This window comes from Cololabis saira, chromosome 5 (assembly GCF_033807715.1).
Source record: "Cololabis saira isolate AMF1-May2022 chromosome 5, fColSai1.1, whole genome shotgun sequence".
Taxonomy (NCBI): domain Eukaryota; kingdom Metazoa; phylum Chordata; class Actinopteri; order Beloniformes; family Belonidae; genus Cololabis; species Cololabis saira.
Genome location: NC_084591.1, coordinates 50212292 through 50230242, shown reverse-complemented (window position 1 = coordinate 50230242; position 17951 = coordinate 50212292). Strand labels below are relative to the sequence as shown.

The 17951-nt window shown below is 43.3% G+C and overlaps 1 protein-coding gene across 1 annotated transcript in view; it reads left to right on the top strand.

Moving 5' to 3' along the window:
• Positions 1-17951, top strand: part of il34 (interleukin 34) — a 144564-nt gene that overhangs the window by 98299 nt on the left and 28314 nt on the right. The window contains exons 6-7 of the mRNA XM_061722340.1: positions 4208-4315; positions 14264-14447. Coding sequence (XP_061578324.1) covers positions 4208-4315; positions 14264-14447 — 292 coding nt within the window. The remainder of the gene's footprint in view (positions 1-4207; positions 4316-14263; positions 14448-17951) is intronic.

Genomic DNA, 17951 nt, shown 5'->3' with positions numbered 1-17951 from the left:
CCAGTTTCCTGGTGTAATATGGTCCAGTTTCCTGGTGTAATATGGTCCAGTTTCCTGGTGTAATGTGGTCCAGTTTCCTGGTGTAATGTGGTCCAGTTTCCTGGTGTAATATGGTCCAGTTTCCTGGTGTAATGTGGTCCAGTTTCCTGGTGTAATATGGTCCAGTTTCCTGGTGTAATGTGGTCCAGTTTCCTGGTGTAATATGGTCCAGTTTCCTGGTGTAATATGGTCCAGGTTCCTGGTGTAATGTGGTCCAGTTTCCTGGTGTAATATGGTCCAGTTTCCTGGTATAATGTGGTCCAGTTTCCTGGTGTAATATGGTCCAGTTTCCTGGTGTAATGTGGTCCTGTTTCCTGGTGTAATATGGTCCAGGTTCCTGGTGCAATATGGTCCAGTTTTCCATATTACACCAGGAAACTGGACCACACAGTTTCCTGGTGTAATGTGGTCCAGTTTCCTGGTGTAACATGGTCCAGTTTCCTGGTGTAATGTGGTCAAGTTTCCTGGTGTAATATGGTCCAGTTTCCTGGTGTAATATGGTCCAGTTTCCTGGTGTAATGTGGTCCAGTTTCCTGGTGTAATATGGTCCAGTTTCCTGGTGTAACATGGTCCAGGTTCCTGGTGCAATATGGTCCAGTTTTCCATATTACACCAGGAAACTGGACCACACAGTTTCCTGGTGTAATACGGTCCAGGTTCCTGGTGTAATATGGTCCAGTTTCCTGGTGTAATATGGTCCAGTTTCCTGGTGTAACATGGTCCAGTTTCCTGGTGTAATATGGTCCAGTTTCCTGGTGTAATATGGTCCAGTTTCCTGGTGTAATGTGGTCAAGTTTCCTGGTGTAATATGGTCCAGGTTCCTGGTGCAATATGGTCCAGTTTTCCATATTACACCAGGAAACTGGACCACACAGTTTCCTGGTGTAATACGGTCCAGTTTCCTGGTGTAATGTGGTCAAGTTTCCTGGTGTAACATGGTCCAGTTTCCTGGTGTAATATGGTCCAGTTTCCTGGTGTAATATGGTCCAGTTTCCTGGTGTAATGTGGTCCAGTTTCCTGGTGTAATATGGTCCAGTTTCCTGGTGTAATATGGTCCAGTTTCCTGGTGTAATATGGTCCAGTTTCCAGGTGTAATGTGGTCCAGTTTCCTGGTGTAATGTGGTCCAGTTTCCTGGTGTAATATGGTCCAGTTTCCTGGTGTAATGTGGTCCAGTTTCCTGGTGTAATATGGTCCAGTTTCCTGGTGTAATATGGTCCAGTTTCCTGGTGTAATGTGGTCCAGTTTCCTGGTGTAATATGGTCCAGTTTCCTGGTGTAATGTGGTCCAGTTTCCTGGTGTAATGTGGTCCAGTTTCCTGGTGTAATATGGTCCAGTTTCCTGGTGTAATATGGTCCAATTTCCTGGTGTAATATGGTCCAGTTTCCTGGTGTAATATGGTCCAGTTTCCTGGTGTAATATGGTCCAGTTTCCTGGTGTAATGTGGTCCAGTTTCCTGGTGTAATATGGTCCAGTTTCCTGGTGTAATGTGGTCAAGTTTCCTGGTGTAACATGGTCCAGTTTCCTGGTGTAATATGGTCCAGTTTCCTGGTGTAATGTGGTCAAGTTTCCTGGTGTAACATGGTCCAGTTTCCTGGTGTAATATGGTCCAGTTTCCTGGTGTAATGTGGTCAAGTTTCCTGGTGTAACATGGTCCAGTTTCCTGGTGTAATATGGTCCAGTTTCCTGGTGTAATGTGGTCAAGTTTCCTGGTGTAATATGGTCCAGTTTCCTGGTGTAACATGGTCCAGTTTCCTGGTGTAATATGGTCCAGTTTCCTGGTGTAATGTGGTCCAGTTTCCTGGTGTAATATGGTCCAGTTTCCTGGTGTAACATGGTCCAGTTTCCTGGTGTAATATGGTCCAGTTTCCTGGTGTAATATGGTCCAGTTTCCTGGTGTAATATGGTCCAGTTTCCTGCTGTAATATGGTCCAGTTTCCTGGTGTTTGTAAGGACTCTGGCGGCAGCGTTCTGGATCAGCTGCAGCTGCCTGATAGATTTCTTGTTAAGGCCTGTAAAGATGCAATAATCCAACCTACTGAAAAGTAATGCATGAATACGTTTTTCCGTGTCTTGTTTAGACAGAAACTTACAGTTTCTCTTTTTGTTTCTTGCCATGTGCCTTTCTGGTTCAGTTTGATCAGAGATCAAAAATCCATGTTTGTGTATATCTCCCTTAAATCGGTCATCTTGCTTATTGACAGCATTCTTTAAAAAAATCATTTTATGATTGGCCGTACTTCCATGTAGCCATTGAGGTGTCACATGAACCAGAAATAAAGCAGTGGTGTTGTCCCCTGAGCTTGCCAGCTGCATCTCCACGTCCATTAAAGCTGCCGGTGAGTTCTTTCACATGCTTACGGAGCCGACAGGCGCATGAATGCACTTAAAGATAAACAGACACTTGTGCTTTTTACACGCAAGTGTAGAAATTGACAAACTCCCCTCTGTCTTTGATCCCCACTTTTGTTAATGTTGTTTATTAGTAACAGAATCTGACTTGCTCTCAAGGCCTCGCTCTTATGTCGGGTCACGCACAGTGCATTTTAAAATTCTTTTAAGTCCCGGACCTGCACACCTCTCCGTCTGAATGATTCCACTGGGAGCACTTTGGTTGTGCTGGCATTTGATTTGTTGTCACCTTTGGATCAGTTCTAGATATTACCCCTCTGTGGTTCTTATTGTATGCTTTGATCCTTGAATAAATCAGCCGTAGACTAAAGTTTGTAATAAGGATCCAAACTAACTTCTTTTGTGTTGGTTTTGTCGGTGTTGCACAAATGGCTAGATGGGGTGAGGCGTAGAGATACTTAACAACAAATAGCAGATCACTACTTGTTTTTTTATCATAACATTCGCCAATCCAATAGCTATTTTGTCCAGATGGTCCTGAGAGCAGTTTTTCCAAGTTACTGTTTATTTATTTATTCCAGATCCCCATCAGTCCTCCCTGCAGTGAAGACTATTCTTCCTGGGGTCCAACATTGCACACATAAAACAATAAAATACAATCCTTACAATTAAAACATAACTAAATGTAAACAAAAATGATCTGAGATGTGATGAAATTCAACCCTTAAATTGTTGAAACCAGCCAGAACCAAACAACAAAAATATTCCATTTTACACACTCAGAATTACAGAATAAACCAACTAACTAAAACGGACTTCCTTGCTAAGTTCTGCTTTTCTTAATTTAATTTTGAATCTAGCTTTATTGTTTATCATGGTTAAAGGAGCTTGAGGCAGGATTTATGCAAAAAATTCATATACGTTTTAAGTTTTCTAGTAATAATGTCAGATGAAGCGTTCCAAACCAAAAAGAATGAGCCCTCTAGTGTATCTCTCCGTTGCCTTGAACAGGCTGTGTGCTGCAAAATGTGCTGCAATTCGGGCCCAAATTTCCCGTGCTGTCCTGCGGATGTGACGTCACATGACGCTGCATGCGCGTTCTCCCCGTTCTCCCGTGCCGGCTTCGCTGTTGGCTGCAGTACCCCCAACGGCCGTCGTGGTGAAGGGTGGCGCTAGAGAGTCTCATTTCTTAAAAGGAGCCTCATGCTCCTTTAAATGTGGTGGAAGTTTATTCCAATACTGTATGTTACTGCTCTATACATTGTAGTAGAGCCCTGCTATAGCGGGACTGTTTTCTTCATCCCGCTCCCGCTGAATTTCTGACCATTACCGCAGTGTTTATATCCACTCCCGCAAAACTCATGAATTCATGCACAATAATAGAGATGCATTGATTTTGTGTCTTCTCTCGTCCCGCAAGAGAAATGTCCCAGACAAATCTAACTGATTTAATGTTAACATGATAATTGTGGAGCTTGATGCATGATTGACAGTTCATAGGTCACCTGACCGAAAGTTAGATGCAAATCCATCATTGTCATCACACACTTTTTCACCTTTCGTGCGTCAATTATGTAATTGAGGTTATAGCAACAATTGTGTGACCAGATACATGGGGATGTGTTGAACTTCAATAATATATGAATAAAAACACTTAAACCCAATTTGATTTCATAATGACTTTAAAGGAAAACAAACAGGTTATTTTTACAAGGTTATTTTTACATGACCTAATAGCATAATTGACCTGTTTTGCTGTGCTTGGTCAATCGGCACATATTTAACTTTGCTATAAATTAAAACAAGTTTACGTTACAGATCATCCGGGTCTTGCCAGAAAGACATCCTTCGCGTTCATACGCAGCTGAATTGGAAAGGCGTTTCAAGGATGTTGAGGGAGTCTTCGTGCAGTCACATCCTTCTGAGGTAAAACCCAGTTCACATATTTGCACAACAGCTGGATACAGTTTCCACATCATAATGAGGCAATTCAGTAACTAATGTCACACTGATTCTATTTTTTAGTATGGGAAGGACCACTATTATCAGTGGGAAATTGGGAGTAGCTCCTACTTATGATTGAACTAGAGTTCAGGAAGCAAATTTACAAGGTGAATTTGGGAATAAGTGCTGGTCCTGTCTGCTAGTTTTTCACTCATGACTTATTTGGGCTGGTATTTAAAACGAAAAAAAAAATAAAAAATCCAATATTCCAATCAGTTTCCAAAAGCCAGTATTGAATGAGTGGTTTACTTGAGTTTGTGTAGTGACCCTGTGAGGCGTCGCTACACCGGCACCACGGCCTCGTAACCACGCAAACAGTCTAAAGCCAGTAAGATTAGGCTGCAATTCACACCTCGACATTTTTCATTCATTGAAACCTTTCATTTTATTTCTCATTAATGTACATTCAGCACCCCATCTTGACATTTATTAAAAAAGAAAAACTGAAATATCCAATGGTCATAAGTATTCAGACTGAGCAGGGCTGGGGATCCATTCAAATGTCAAGAATCGATTCCATTACTGATTCTTAAGATTCAGAATCGATTATCAACATTTGATTCGATCCGAGTCCAATATTGATTTGGGTTAGTGTTATTAAAACTGTTTTTTCAGCTGCTGCATGATTTATATGACTGTAGTTCTGCAACATATTGATACTAGTGTTATATTGAGATTCAACAGCAAGTATTCATTAGATCTAAGGCAGAAAACACAGGCCGTATGAAATGGGTTTTAATTTTTCCTACATACCGTTTTAATTTTTTCCATTTTTCGTTTTTTGAGAATTTGGTTTTTAGCATTTTATGCAAATGTAACCCCAAGACAGTATATAAAGTAATGAAATATAGACAATTTATGCAATTATAACTGAAAACTTTAATGTTTTCATACCTTTAAACATATTTAAAGGCAAAAACATGGCACCAGTTATTCTTGTGTCCAACTAACGGTTCTTTTTTAAGCATAAACAAAGAAATACCAAAAGTTGTAATGTAATGATGAAAAAAAAAACGTTTTTTTTTTCAACACAGGCCTACTTTTCAGCGACTACAGCCATGAATCTTCTTGGGAATGAAGAGACAAGTTGTTCACACTTATGTAGTGCTTATGACCATGGGATATTTCAGTTTTTCTTTTTTAATACATTTGCAAAAATGTCTACATTTCTGTTTTTCTTCTGTCAAGATGGAGTGCTGAGTTTACATTAATGAGAAACAAAATTAACTTTTTGGATTTTAGCAATTGGCAGCAAAGAAACAAAGAGGGAACAATGTAAAGAGGTGGTAATACTTGCCTCTTCTAGCTGCTGACAGGGAACTTGTCATTTCATTTACCTCAGCTGATATCTGCGCTACCTTTTTTTTTCTTTAATTACGGTACTACTTTTTCTGTGCATATTTATAAATTAATTCATGGGGTTTGGTAGGAAGTTTCCATGGCCATGGTCATGCACACCCTGTAAAAGTCATACAATTTTAATAAACTCCAGAAATTGTGGGGGGGGGGGGGGCTAAATAAAAAGTGACAGCAGAGTGTGGCGCTGTGATCGTCCATAATAACACGTTGTTGTGGGACTTGTGCTCTGTGATTCTTTTCTAAATTTTCAAAACTTTACAGTGAAGACTTATGTCGCTTTTCCACTAGTACCTACTCAGCCCGACTCCACTCCACTCGCCTTGCCCTCGTTTCTTTTCAATACCCAGATCAGAAGTAGGAGGATGGAGTGAAGCTGCAGATGTTCATAAACCTGGTGCTGAGGAGAGAATTAAAAAGGGATCTAGACGGCGATAAGGAACGACCAGATCTACCAGGAGCTCTGTCTCTTCATTGCTGCTCGCGACTCCAGCTGACTTTTCAGCAGCGCTGAGACAAACTAAAAAAAAAAAAAAAAAGCATTGCCGCTTGAAGCTTCTCTCACTCTCATTTTTAACTTGATATTGAACACAAGCCACAGACCCAGCAGCACATCTATCATCTCCTCCAGGTCAGGGCCAGATTTAGCGAGGCCCACTAAGATGGGCAGACTGAAATGTAGGGTGGGCGACGGGTGCGAAGGGTGCCTGTGCCGCGTTAAATTTTGGGGGGTCAGACCCCCGAAATGCATAGAAAACTATGCTATCATCATATACCAACAGTACCAACAGTATGCTAACCTAATTGCCGTCCCTGACACTTCCCTCTGCATTTACCCGGGCTTGGGACCAGCACTAATAGGACATTGGCTTGTGCACAGTTGAGGCTGCATTTATTTGATGTTTTTTGCTTTTTTTTTGGTTTGCTTTTTTTTTTTTTTTTTTTAATCAATCAATCGTACCCTACGACGTAGGCGTGGATTTAAAAGTTCCCGGTGCAGGCTGGGGGCTCCAGAGCCTGCACGGCACCGCAGCACCGCCACCCGCACCGGTGTTGGAGAGAAGCGTCTCGGAGGCTTTTGCTTAAAGAAACGATGCATGTCGGCGAATCGGCGATGCCGCTCTCTTTCTTGATTCCAGCAGAGTGGGCAGACGGGAGCACCGAGGCAGTGATTATAAACTTTATTTTCTTTTAGACAAAAAAACACTGAAATGTATTTTCTCATTTTCTGTGTTTGAGCATGTAGAACTCCTGATTGGTGGATCTGTTGCTGGAGGCGTTAAGGTTATGTGTAGGGGGTTTTCCACGCGGCTCATTCTCCCTCAAGCCTGAATTACAGTTCTGCGTTAAATCGACGTAGCGCGTACGGCGTAGGGTTGCGTGTGTGTCGCCGCGTAACCTATGCCGTAGGCTCTGCGTGGCTCTTTAACGCAGAACCATAAATCAGCATTTAGTGCTCTGCGGGTCCTGCGGGTCTGCCGGGTCCCTCCGCCGAGACACAACTTTTGCGGTATGCGTTCATTGTGTCTAAAAATGATGCGCAGTGCCCACCCAATCAGAAACGGTACCGATATGTTGTGATATTTTCTTATATATACAGGACTGTCTCAGTAAATTAGAATATTGTGATAAAGTTCTTTATTTTCTGTAATGCAATTAAAAAACTGGTGGGGAGCTGTTGACCTCGACTGGGGACATTGTCGGACGGTGGAAGGAATACTTCGAGGATCTCCTTAACCCGACTGACATGCCTTCCACTGAGGAAGCAGAGAGTGGGGACTCTGGGGCGTGCTCATCCATCACCCAAGCCGAGGTCACCGAGGTGGTTCGTAAGCTCCTCAGTGGCACCGGGGGTGGATGAGATTCGCCCTGAGTACCTCAAGTCTCTGGATGTCGTAGGGCTGTCTTGATTGACACGCCTCTGCGACATTGCATGGAGGAAGGGGACAGTACCGCGGTGGTGGCAAACCGGGGTGGTGGTCCCTCTGTTTAAAAAGGGGGACCGGAGAGTGTGTTCCAACTACAGGGGGATCACACTTATCAGCTTCCCCGGGAAAGCATAATCAGCAATATTTTAATATTGCTGATTATGGCTTACAGTTTAAGATTAAGATTCCCAGAATATTCTAATTTTTTGAGATAGGATATTTGAGTTTTCTTAAGCTGTAAACCATGATCAGCAATATTAAAATAATAAAAGACTTGAAATATTTCAGTTGATTTGTAATGAATCCAGAATGTATGACATTTTTGCATTACAGAAAATAAAGGACTATCACAATATTCTAATTTTCTGAGACAGTCCTGTATATAAAAAAATAAAATTATAAAAAAAGAAAGCATCCCCATAACCTTTGATTGGGTGGGCACAGCCCGCCCCTGCCCCCCCTAAAACCGGCCTCGCTCCAGGTTCTACATCTTTACTGTTGTTGTCTTCTTCGTTTAGATCACACAATCAAATACGTCACAGCAGCTTCACTCCAACCTCCTACTTCTGATCTGGGTGTTGAAAAGAAACGAGGGCAAGGTGAGGCGAGTGGAGACGAGTCGGTACTAGTGGAAAAGTGCCATAAGAGTTGGGTGAAATGGTTTAGAGCCAGTGTGATAAAGGACCCTAAAATATTTAAGGTTTGCTGTTGGGAAGTATCGGCCCACGTGAACCACACACAGGAGATCTGTAAAGACACGTGAGCAGGAATAACTGATCTGCAGAACGCCTGAGAGTACAGTCAGCTCCAAGTCCAGCAGTCCATGGTTGAATGAAACACGGAATCCTCAATGAGGTAAAGATGAACCCACGAGTTCCAGAGAAAGACCTGGAGATGTGACAGGAACTAGGGAACGTCTCTGTTCATGAATCTACCTCGGTGTCTGTGTCACACTAGGGAAACTGCTCTCCAAAGTAAAAGGACATCGCTGTTTGCCCCAGGTTTGTTGACAAACTTGAGTCACTCTGACAGTCTGCACTTCTGCTGGAAAGGGTTTTGTGGACAGATTTAATAAAAGTTGACATTTTCAGGAAGAATGCTCAGCATTAAGAATGGCACAAAAAGGGCACATCTGACTTACATCATCCCATCAGTGAATTATGGTGGACTTGCTCTGCTGTCTCAGGATCCAAACCATTTGCCATCAATTAGAGGTTAATTAATTACCAATTTTACCAAAATATCCTGCAGGTTAATAGCAGGGTGGCTATAAAAAAACAACACAACACAGCAAAAAAAACCCATCTTGGAATGAGCCCAGCCCTCAGCCCCGGAGAGACGGTGTAACAGGAGAGCTGCTTCAACCAGACTACTAATGTGTCTGAGATAAAGGAGTTCAGGAAAGAAATTGCTCCTGAAGTTTGTGCATGTCCAATGCACACTAATGTTACTAAAAGCACATGCTTAAAGGCAGTGCTGCCAAGAAAGTTCAACCAGTTAATCCACTCCAAGGATTCAGTTACATTTTCCTCGAGCACTGCGAAGGTTTAATGGGTATGCTCAATAAAGAAAAAAGAAATCGTAAACGTTTGCATAATATCAGCCCATTGTGTTTGTCTGTTATAGTGACTGTGATCAAGATCTCATTTAATCTGAATTGAATGCAGAAAACCAATCAGTTCCAAGGGGTTTCCCTTTTCACAATCAAGTATGAAGCAAAGTGAACTAAAAAAAAAAGAAGCAAATATTCTGAATGTTATGATTCGTCCACACGTGTGTGTGTGTGTGTGTGTGTGTGTGTGTGTGAGATTGGGAGTGACGTGAGGAAAGAAATGTGCAATAATGTGTAGGTTTTTCTGTGTGGGTCAGTGCAATAATGTGGACATTTGTGCAATATGTTTAGTCGGGCTTTGTGATAATGTGTAGGTTCTTTTGTGTAGGTCAGTGCAATAATGTGGACATCCGTGCAATAAGTTCAGACGGGCTCTGTGCAATAAGTTTCTTCTTCTATTGTGTAATGGGTTTTCTGGGAGTGGGAACTGATGTGGGTTAATTATAGTGTGGTTGATTCTATGTTTGGGCAAAGACTTCAGGGTTGTTTATATGTTTGTTGGAGTATGATTGTCGCCGTGCCTCGTGTCCAAGACAAATTTCTCCTAAGGGAGACAATAAAGATTCATCTTATCCACACACTCTGGGAGCTTTCACTCCTGTCCCGTTTGGAGCAGTTGTTCCCAAACAGGGAGCGTTTCCCCCTAAAGATCAGTTCCTTTGGTACATGTGAACACAGCAATCGCGCTCGGATGCAGCAATAAAACAAGCAAGCTGAGATCACCTTGGAGAGGTTAGGGTTCGGTTCTCGGCTCACTGCCATTCCAGACCTGGAGCGGTTCGTTTGCAGTGAGAACAGAATGCACACAGGAACCCACACAACTCACTCATAAGCTTATTTTATTTTATTTTATTTATTTATTTATTTGCACATAAAAAAATAAACTACCGCCAAAAATTCAGACAAACAGTATGTAGAAAAGGAAACAACAAAAAAGAAATACAATTTAACAGAAAAAAATGTGCAGGAGGAACCAAAAAACCCATAAGGGCTTGTCGAGTGGTCCTATAATGAAACAATATCTACAGAGATATGTAAAACATAGGACAACTAAGGAGAATAAGGTAAATTACTAGAAAAACAGGAATCTGATGAGGATGTGCAGAGAAGTTCTGGAAATGAGTTGTTAAGCTTTGCTAAGCTGGGTTAGCAAAAAAGTTGTGATTTGTTTTTTGAAATGATTTGTGCTGGAGCATTCTCTAATATTGAGTGGTAAGGTGTTCCAATAAAGAGGAACCTCTGAAACTAACTGAAAATTGAGAAAAAGTAGACCTGGAAAAGGTGGGATGGAGATTATTTGCAGACCTAGTATTAAAGTGATGAATTTGGGAATTGAATTGAAATAAAGAATGAAAACAGGTTGGAAGTAGCTTGTGGATTGATAGACAAAAAGACAAATCTGAAAAACATTTACAGCAGAAATAGGGAGAATACTTAGGCATTGGAACAATGGGGTGGATCTAGTGAGTCTATTGGAAAATGTAATCATTTTGATAAAACGTTTTTGCAGGATTAAGATACAGTTGAAGCTGCTTTCACATAGAGCGCAGTTTGTTCCACGCCCACCGCCGGGTAGGGGGCAGAGCCTCCACCACCTTCTCTCCTATTGGACGCGCCGAGATGTTGTAACGGCGCGGCGCAGTGAAATTAAAAAAATTTCAATTCGGGCAGGCAGGCGCGGCGCGAACGCCGCGGCAGGCGCCTTCTCGCGCTCCGCTGAGCTCAGCGGCAGAGCCGTCCGCTCTCGCGCCGCGGTAGCACACACACAATGAATGGGAAAGCCGGCGACGGTCTGCGCTTTGCGCCCTTTATGACTACGTTTACATGCAGTCAAAATTCAGGTTATTGCTAATATTCCGGTTACTGAAACATTCAGAATATTCCGTTTACATGGTAATTAATCATCCCAGATATTTGGATCAAACCAGCGACGCACGGAGAACGTGATGACGCAATTCCCCTCATTTCTGCTTCTTCTTCCTGTATCCAAATTCAAAACAAATGCTGCTTCACGCAACTTTTCGCTCACCGTAAATCTGTCTATCCCGGTACTTTCTACCATCTACAAATGCAGAAATGTTCATATCCTTCATTACATTTATGAAGTGATTAGTCTCCTCCTCCGTCTGGCCGAGCCCTCTGTCAGGGACATCTTCAACTCCCACCTCCGAGAGAACTTTTTTCAGATCCCGGGGGAGGCGGGGGACATTGAGTCCGAGTGGACCATGTTCTCTGCCTCCATTGTCGACGCGGCGGCTCAGAGTTGTGGTCGCAAGGTCTCCGGTGCCTGTCGTGGCGGCAATCCTAGAACCCGGTGGTGGACACCGGAAGTACAGGATGCCGTCAGACTGAAGGAGTCCTACCGGGCTATGTTGGCCTGTGGGACTCCTGACGCAGTAGATGGGTACCGACAGGCCAAGCGAGCCGCGGCTCGGGCAGTCCTGGAGGCAAAAACTCGGGTCTGGGAGGAGTTCGGTGAGGCCTTTCGGTCGGCCTCGAAGAAATTCTGGAGGACCGTTCGGCGCTACAGAAGGGGGAAGCAGTACTCTGCCGGCACCATTTATGGTGTGGGTGGGGAGCTGTTGACCTCGACTGGGGACATCGTCGGACGGTGGTAGGAATACTTCGAGGATATCCTCAACCCGACTGACATGCCTTCCACTGAGGAAGCAGAGGGGGTGGATGAGATTCGCCCTGAGTACCTCAAGTCTCTGGATGTCGTAGGGCTGTCTTGGTTGACACGCCTCTGCGACATCGCATGGAGGAAGGGGACAGTACCGCTGGAGTGGCAACCCGGGGTGGTGGTCCCTCTGTTTAAAAAGGGGGAGGAGAGTGTGTTCCAACTACAGGGGGATCACACTTCTCAGCCTCCCCGGGAAAGTCTACGCCAGGGTACTGGAGAGGAGATTACGGCCGATAGTTGAACCACGGATTCAGGAGGAACAATGCGGTTTTCGTCCCGGTCGTGGAACACTGGACCAGCTCTATACCCTCCGCAGGGTGCTCGAGGGTTCATGGGAATTTGCCCAACCAGTCTACATGTGTTTTGTGGATCTGGAGAAGGCATTTGACCGTGTCCCTCGTGTCATTTTGTGGGGGGTGCTCAGTGAGTATGGAGTCCGGGGCCCTCTACTAAGGGCTGTCCGGTCTCTGTATGATCGGAGCAGGAGTCTGGTTCGCATTGCCGGCAGTAAGTCAGACTTGTTCCCGGTGCATGTTGGACTCCGGCAGGGCTGCCCTTTGTCACCGGTCCTGTTCATAATTTTTATGGACAGGATTTCTAGGCGCAGCCAGGGGCCGGAGGGGTTCCGGTTTGGGAACCTCAGGATTTCATCTCTGCTTTTTGCAGATGATGTTGTCCTGTTGGCTTCATCGGACCGGGACCTTCAGCATGTGCTGGGGCGGTTTGCGGCCGAGTGCAATGCGGCAGGGATGAGAATCAGCACCTCCAAAACCGAGGCCATGGTTCTCCATCGGAAAAGGGTGGCGTGCCTTTTCCGGGTGGGTGGAGAAGTCCTGCATCAAGTGGAGGAGTTCAAGTATCTCGGGATCTTGTTCACGAGTGAGGGAACGATGGAGCGGGAGATTGACAGACGGATCGGTGCAGCGTCCGCAGTAATGCGGTCGATGTACTGGACCGTCGTGGTGAAGAGGGAGCTGAGTCGAAAGGCGAAGCTCTCGATTTACCGGTCAATCTACGCACCTACCCTCACCTATGGTCATGAACTTTGGGTAGTGACCGAAAGGACAAGATCGCGGATACAAGCGGCCGAGATGAGTTTCCTCCGCAGGGTGGCTGGACGCTCCCTTAGAGATAGGGTGAGGAGTTCAGTCACCCGGGAGGAGCTCGGAGTCGAGCCGCTGCTCCTTCACATTGAGAGGAGTCAGCTGAGATGGCTTGGGCATCTGTACCGGATGCCTCCTGGACGCCTCCCTAGGGAGGTGTTCCAGGCATGTCCCACCGGGAGAAGACCCCGGGGAAGACCCAGGACACGCTGGAGAGACTATGTCTCTCGGCTGGCCTGGGAACGCCTTGGACTCCCCTCGGAGGAGCGAGAGCAAGTGTCTGGCGTGAAGGAAGTCTGGGCATCCCTCCTGAGGCTGCTGCCCCCGCGACCCGGGAACGGATAAAGCGGCGGACGATGGATGGATGGATGGATGGATGGATGGATGGATAGTCTCCTCCTGGTCTTGGTTTCTCCGTGTTTATAAGAACTTCCTGGACTCAAAAGACCAGGATTCCTTGTGAACAGAGCATGTGCAGAAAACAAATTCCTGTTCCGTTTGATGGGGATAATATTCCGTTTGGCGTTTACATGACCAAATATTCAGTTTTAAAAGGAGTAACCCAGCGGTCATATTGGGGTTTTTAAAAACCAGAATATGAGCAAATTCGGGTTATTCAAAGGGGTTATTGGTGTTTACATGGCCGTGCAAATTCGGGTTATTGCCAATATTCAGGTTTTAAAAGGGTAAGTGATGCATGGAAACGCAGTCATTGTGAAAGGGGTTATAACTATTGTTGTTTTTCCCGGCGTACAGAAGAGGAATCTCCTTCCACGTTCATTTCTGACCAATGAGAGAACAGTTGGTTCATGGCATTTGTTAACAGCTTTGAACCGCTACAGACGGTTGCCTTGTGAACACGAACTCCACAAACGAACAAACGAAACAACTGTATGGTTTTAGCCCCTGAATCAGAACCAAACAAGCTAGAGTGCACCGAGAGTCACAAGAGAGTCACAAGCTCAGCCCGGAAACTCAGCAATAAAGCACGTAAAAATGCATTTTCCTGAGCTCATGTATGCACATATTTGCTTTTTGAAAGAGACAAGTTCTGAAAAACTCAGTGTAAATGTTAATTCACAAGTGATTTATGTTTTACGCCAACATTGAAGATCATAACAGATCCATGTTCTCCTTTTTTTGCTCCCAGAAAACTGAGTGCATGTGCATGCTCTGCTGTTTCTGCAGGTATTCCAGGAGGAGCTTCCAGAGACGGTCCAGGACATCTGGGATCAGTTAACAGAAGAGCCCGACCTAATAGCAGATTCTAGCTGGCGACTTGCTTCTCCAAAGTCCCTCATGGACAACTTGTGCCACACCATGCTCTGCCTCTTCAGCGAGTGCTTCGCCAGCACAGAAGATCAACAGGATTGTGAGTACGACATGAACCTCCAGTGTTTCTTTACCCAAAAGATGTAATATAACTGCAGTATACAATGCAAATCCAAAAATAGTTGGAAAGGTATGGAAAATGCAAATAAAGCAATACGATTTAAACCAAAAAGATATATATTTGTTAATATACACAATTAAATCCAGAAACACAGTCCTAAAAAGTTTGCGTTGGGTTTTAATAGTCAAGCTAGTACAACCTACAATGTTTCTCACAACAGACATTCTGATTGAGGATATTAAACAATGGAGGATTTTAATTAAATTGTCCCTCTCTCCAAAAAAAAGGAAAGAAACAACCTCGTCTTAAGTTGTGCAACAGTACAGATCTTCTTCTTCAATCATCCCACTGTAATGTGTGTAAAATGTGTGGTTTTGCAGTGACTTGGAAAGATGCATGGCGGGGATAACATGTTGGAGGGAGCAAGTGTTAATGTAGCCCGTAGGCTAGAGGCAGAAACGTGCTCTGCAAACAACACAACACCCACTTCTTCCACAAATAAAAAAAAACATCTGGAATACTGATTCATCTGACCACCACAGATTCAATTCAATTCAATTGAATTGGGGGGGGGGAACACAGGCCGGGGGGGAACACAGGGGAACACAGGCCGGAACGCAGCTCCCGAGGCTCCAGCCTGCAAACATGCACAAAAGAGAAAAAAGGGGGGCCGGCACAAGAAACTACAGGAACGATGGACAAATAATGATAGCTATGAGATATTTATAATAAATAAAAAGATGTTTGTAGTGTGTGTCGGTGCATCCCAGATACGCAGTGTTGTGCATGTGCATTTGCAGTTCAAATCAACGCGTTCATTCAACAAACTGTTTCAGCTTCACTGTTTAGGTCCAATTATTACGGAATAATCCTCCTTCTCATTTTTTTTTTTTTTTTTTTTTTCACCTTGTCTGCACACATATTAATGATTGATACCATGACGGTAGAAACCAAAGGTATATATATATGTGCATTAGTATTTAATATATATACATATATATACGCATACATATGCATACACATACATAAATATACACATACAAACCCAGTGATTTTTTTTGGGGGGCGGGGGGGTGGGGTTGGTGACGACATCCACTGCCAATCCAGAAAGCAGGAACACACGGAGACACACGTCAAGCACTGGAAATCTGCAACAAAAAACCACAAACAAAACACGAAACCGGCACGGAGCCGACCAAAACACGAACAGCAATCGACCCAAATCTTGAGATCTGATCGCAGTCTGAGCTAAGCTACCGCTAACTAACCCCAAAAACTACAGAACCAGCATGCAGGTGAACAAGCCAGTGTGTATGTCTATGTGTGTGCATGCGTGTTATGTATATGATCATGCGTGTGTGTGTGTGTGTGTGTGTGTGTGTGTGTGTGTGTGTGTGTGTGTGTGTGTGTGTGTGTGTGTGTATGTGTGTGTATATGTCTCATTTCACTAGCGGGCAGCACATTTAAAATACTCGACGAGACGACGACTTCACACCACATTACCCACAATGCAGTGCACACTAGCATAGCAACGGGCACCAGCTCCATGGCAACGGTGGCCCGAGCCCGGTGCATCTTTACTAGTCCAGTGAAGAGACTAGTTAAGTTTACACATCGTCTCCCAAAGAGTCCGACGGTAAAAATCTAACCTTTCTGTGCAAATTATGTCCACCTGCACTGAGAACACTAGTCTGAGCGTCTGCCTCGTCAACTTCACATTAGAACCGTCATGTGGAGTTAAAGCATCCGTCCAGTGTGAGAAAATATCTGCAATAGGGCTGAACTATTTTTGAAAATAATCTAATTGCGATTTTTTTCCTCAATATTGCAATTGCGTTTTAATATGCGGTTATTTTTTTCAAGGTCCTGTTCTCATGTATTTTTCAACTACACAAGCAATAAATCAGTCTGTTTTATAATAAACAATGTCAGATTTATTTAAAGCACAGATTACAACAATAAAGAAAACAAATCTGTGGCTTTACCTCTTTAACACGTCTACACACGTCTGTACAGACGAGTGTTATGGGTCGTTCTCTCTGAACCCAATCACACGACATCAAACCGGGTTAAACTTTAGCCAAAACGAGGCGTAGTTTAATAGAAAAACACAAAAAACTCCCACAGGGAACAAAAAAAACCTTCCTCACAGGGAACTCAGAACTCATCACGTGACCAGATCACGTGACCAGATCACATGACTGGTCAAATCGCAGCCTTTTCGGTTAGAAAATCTCGTTTTATCACATTGCGATATTATTGCAAATGCAATTAATGGTTCAGCACTAATCTGCAAGTCCTTGACAATCAAAAAAAGTCACCAGGAAAGACCAAGACAGCTCCGAACGACCCCAGTCCCACTGCTGCACCTTCAGGGGGAGGATTTACACGCAGCAGGTAGAAACACTGATAATGGACGACATTGTTGGAGATTTATCCTCTGAGTAAAGTTGAAAAGCCAGTAGGACAAAACATGATAGTTTACAGTGAACAGTTTAAGGATAGGGGGGCGTTTCATTCGTACTTCTCATCTAAAAATATTGAAATTAACTGAATTTGAACTGGTTCAAAATGAAAATAGTGAACTATGAACGTGAACAGTTCATTTTTAAACTACAGGACTGTGTCAGAAAATTTGAATATTGTGATAAAGTCCTTTATTTTCTGTAATGCAAAAATGCCATACATTCTGGATTCATTACAAATCAACTGAAATATTGCAAGCCTTTTATTATTTTAATATTGCATTAATCATTGCATTAATCATCATGGCTTACAACTTAAATAAAAACTCAAAAATTAGAATATTCTGGGAATCTTAATCTTAAGCTGTAAACCATGATCAGCAATATTAAAATAATAAAAGGCTTGCAATATTTCAGTTGATTTGTAATGAATCCAGAATGTATGACATTTTTGTTTTTTTAATTGCATTACAGAAAATAAAGAACTTTATCACAATATTCTAATTTTCTGAGACAGTCCTGTATGTGAACTGAACTTTGAACTAGTTCATGAGAAGTATGAACTTGCACAAGACTGCAGAAACGAGCCCGGAGACGTCAACGCCACCTTTGAACAAGGTTGATAGAAGGGTTTTTTGTACATTAAAGTGGCATCTGAAGAATTCAGTGTTTCCTGATTACTAAGTTTGTACCAAATCAGTCACAAAGTGATTTCCTCTGTCTGGAACATTTTTTTTCGCCTCAAATGTTATTACTAGAAACTAAATTCATGAACTAATGAAGTTAAGTTGAAGAGATAAACGATTAAATCTTGGATTCATATTTTCTGGAGTTAAATTGAAGTCAAATTAAATGCAATAACGTATGATTTTGTTGAATCGTACAACGTTTCACATCTTTCTACATTCAGATTCATTCAGATTATAAAACCTCAGATGGCACAGTTTAGAGTTCATGCATAAAAAAGTTATTCCACGTTTCATTTTCATTAACTTACCACATGAAGATAATACCTGGT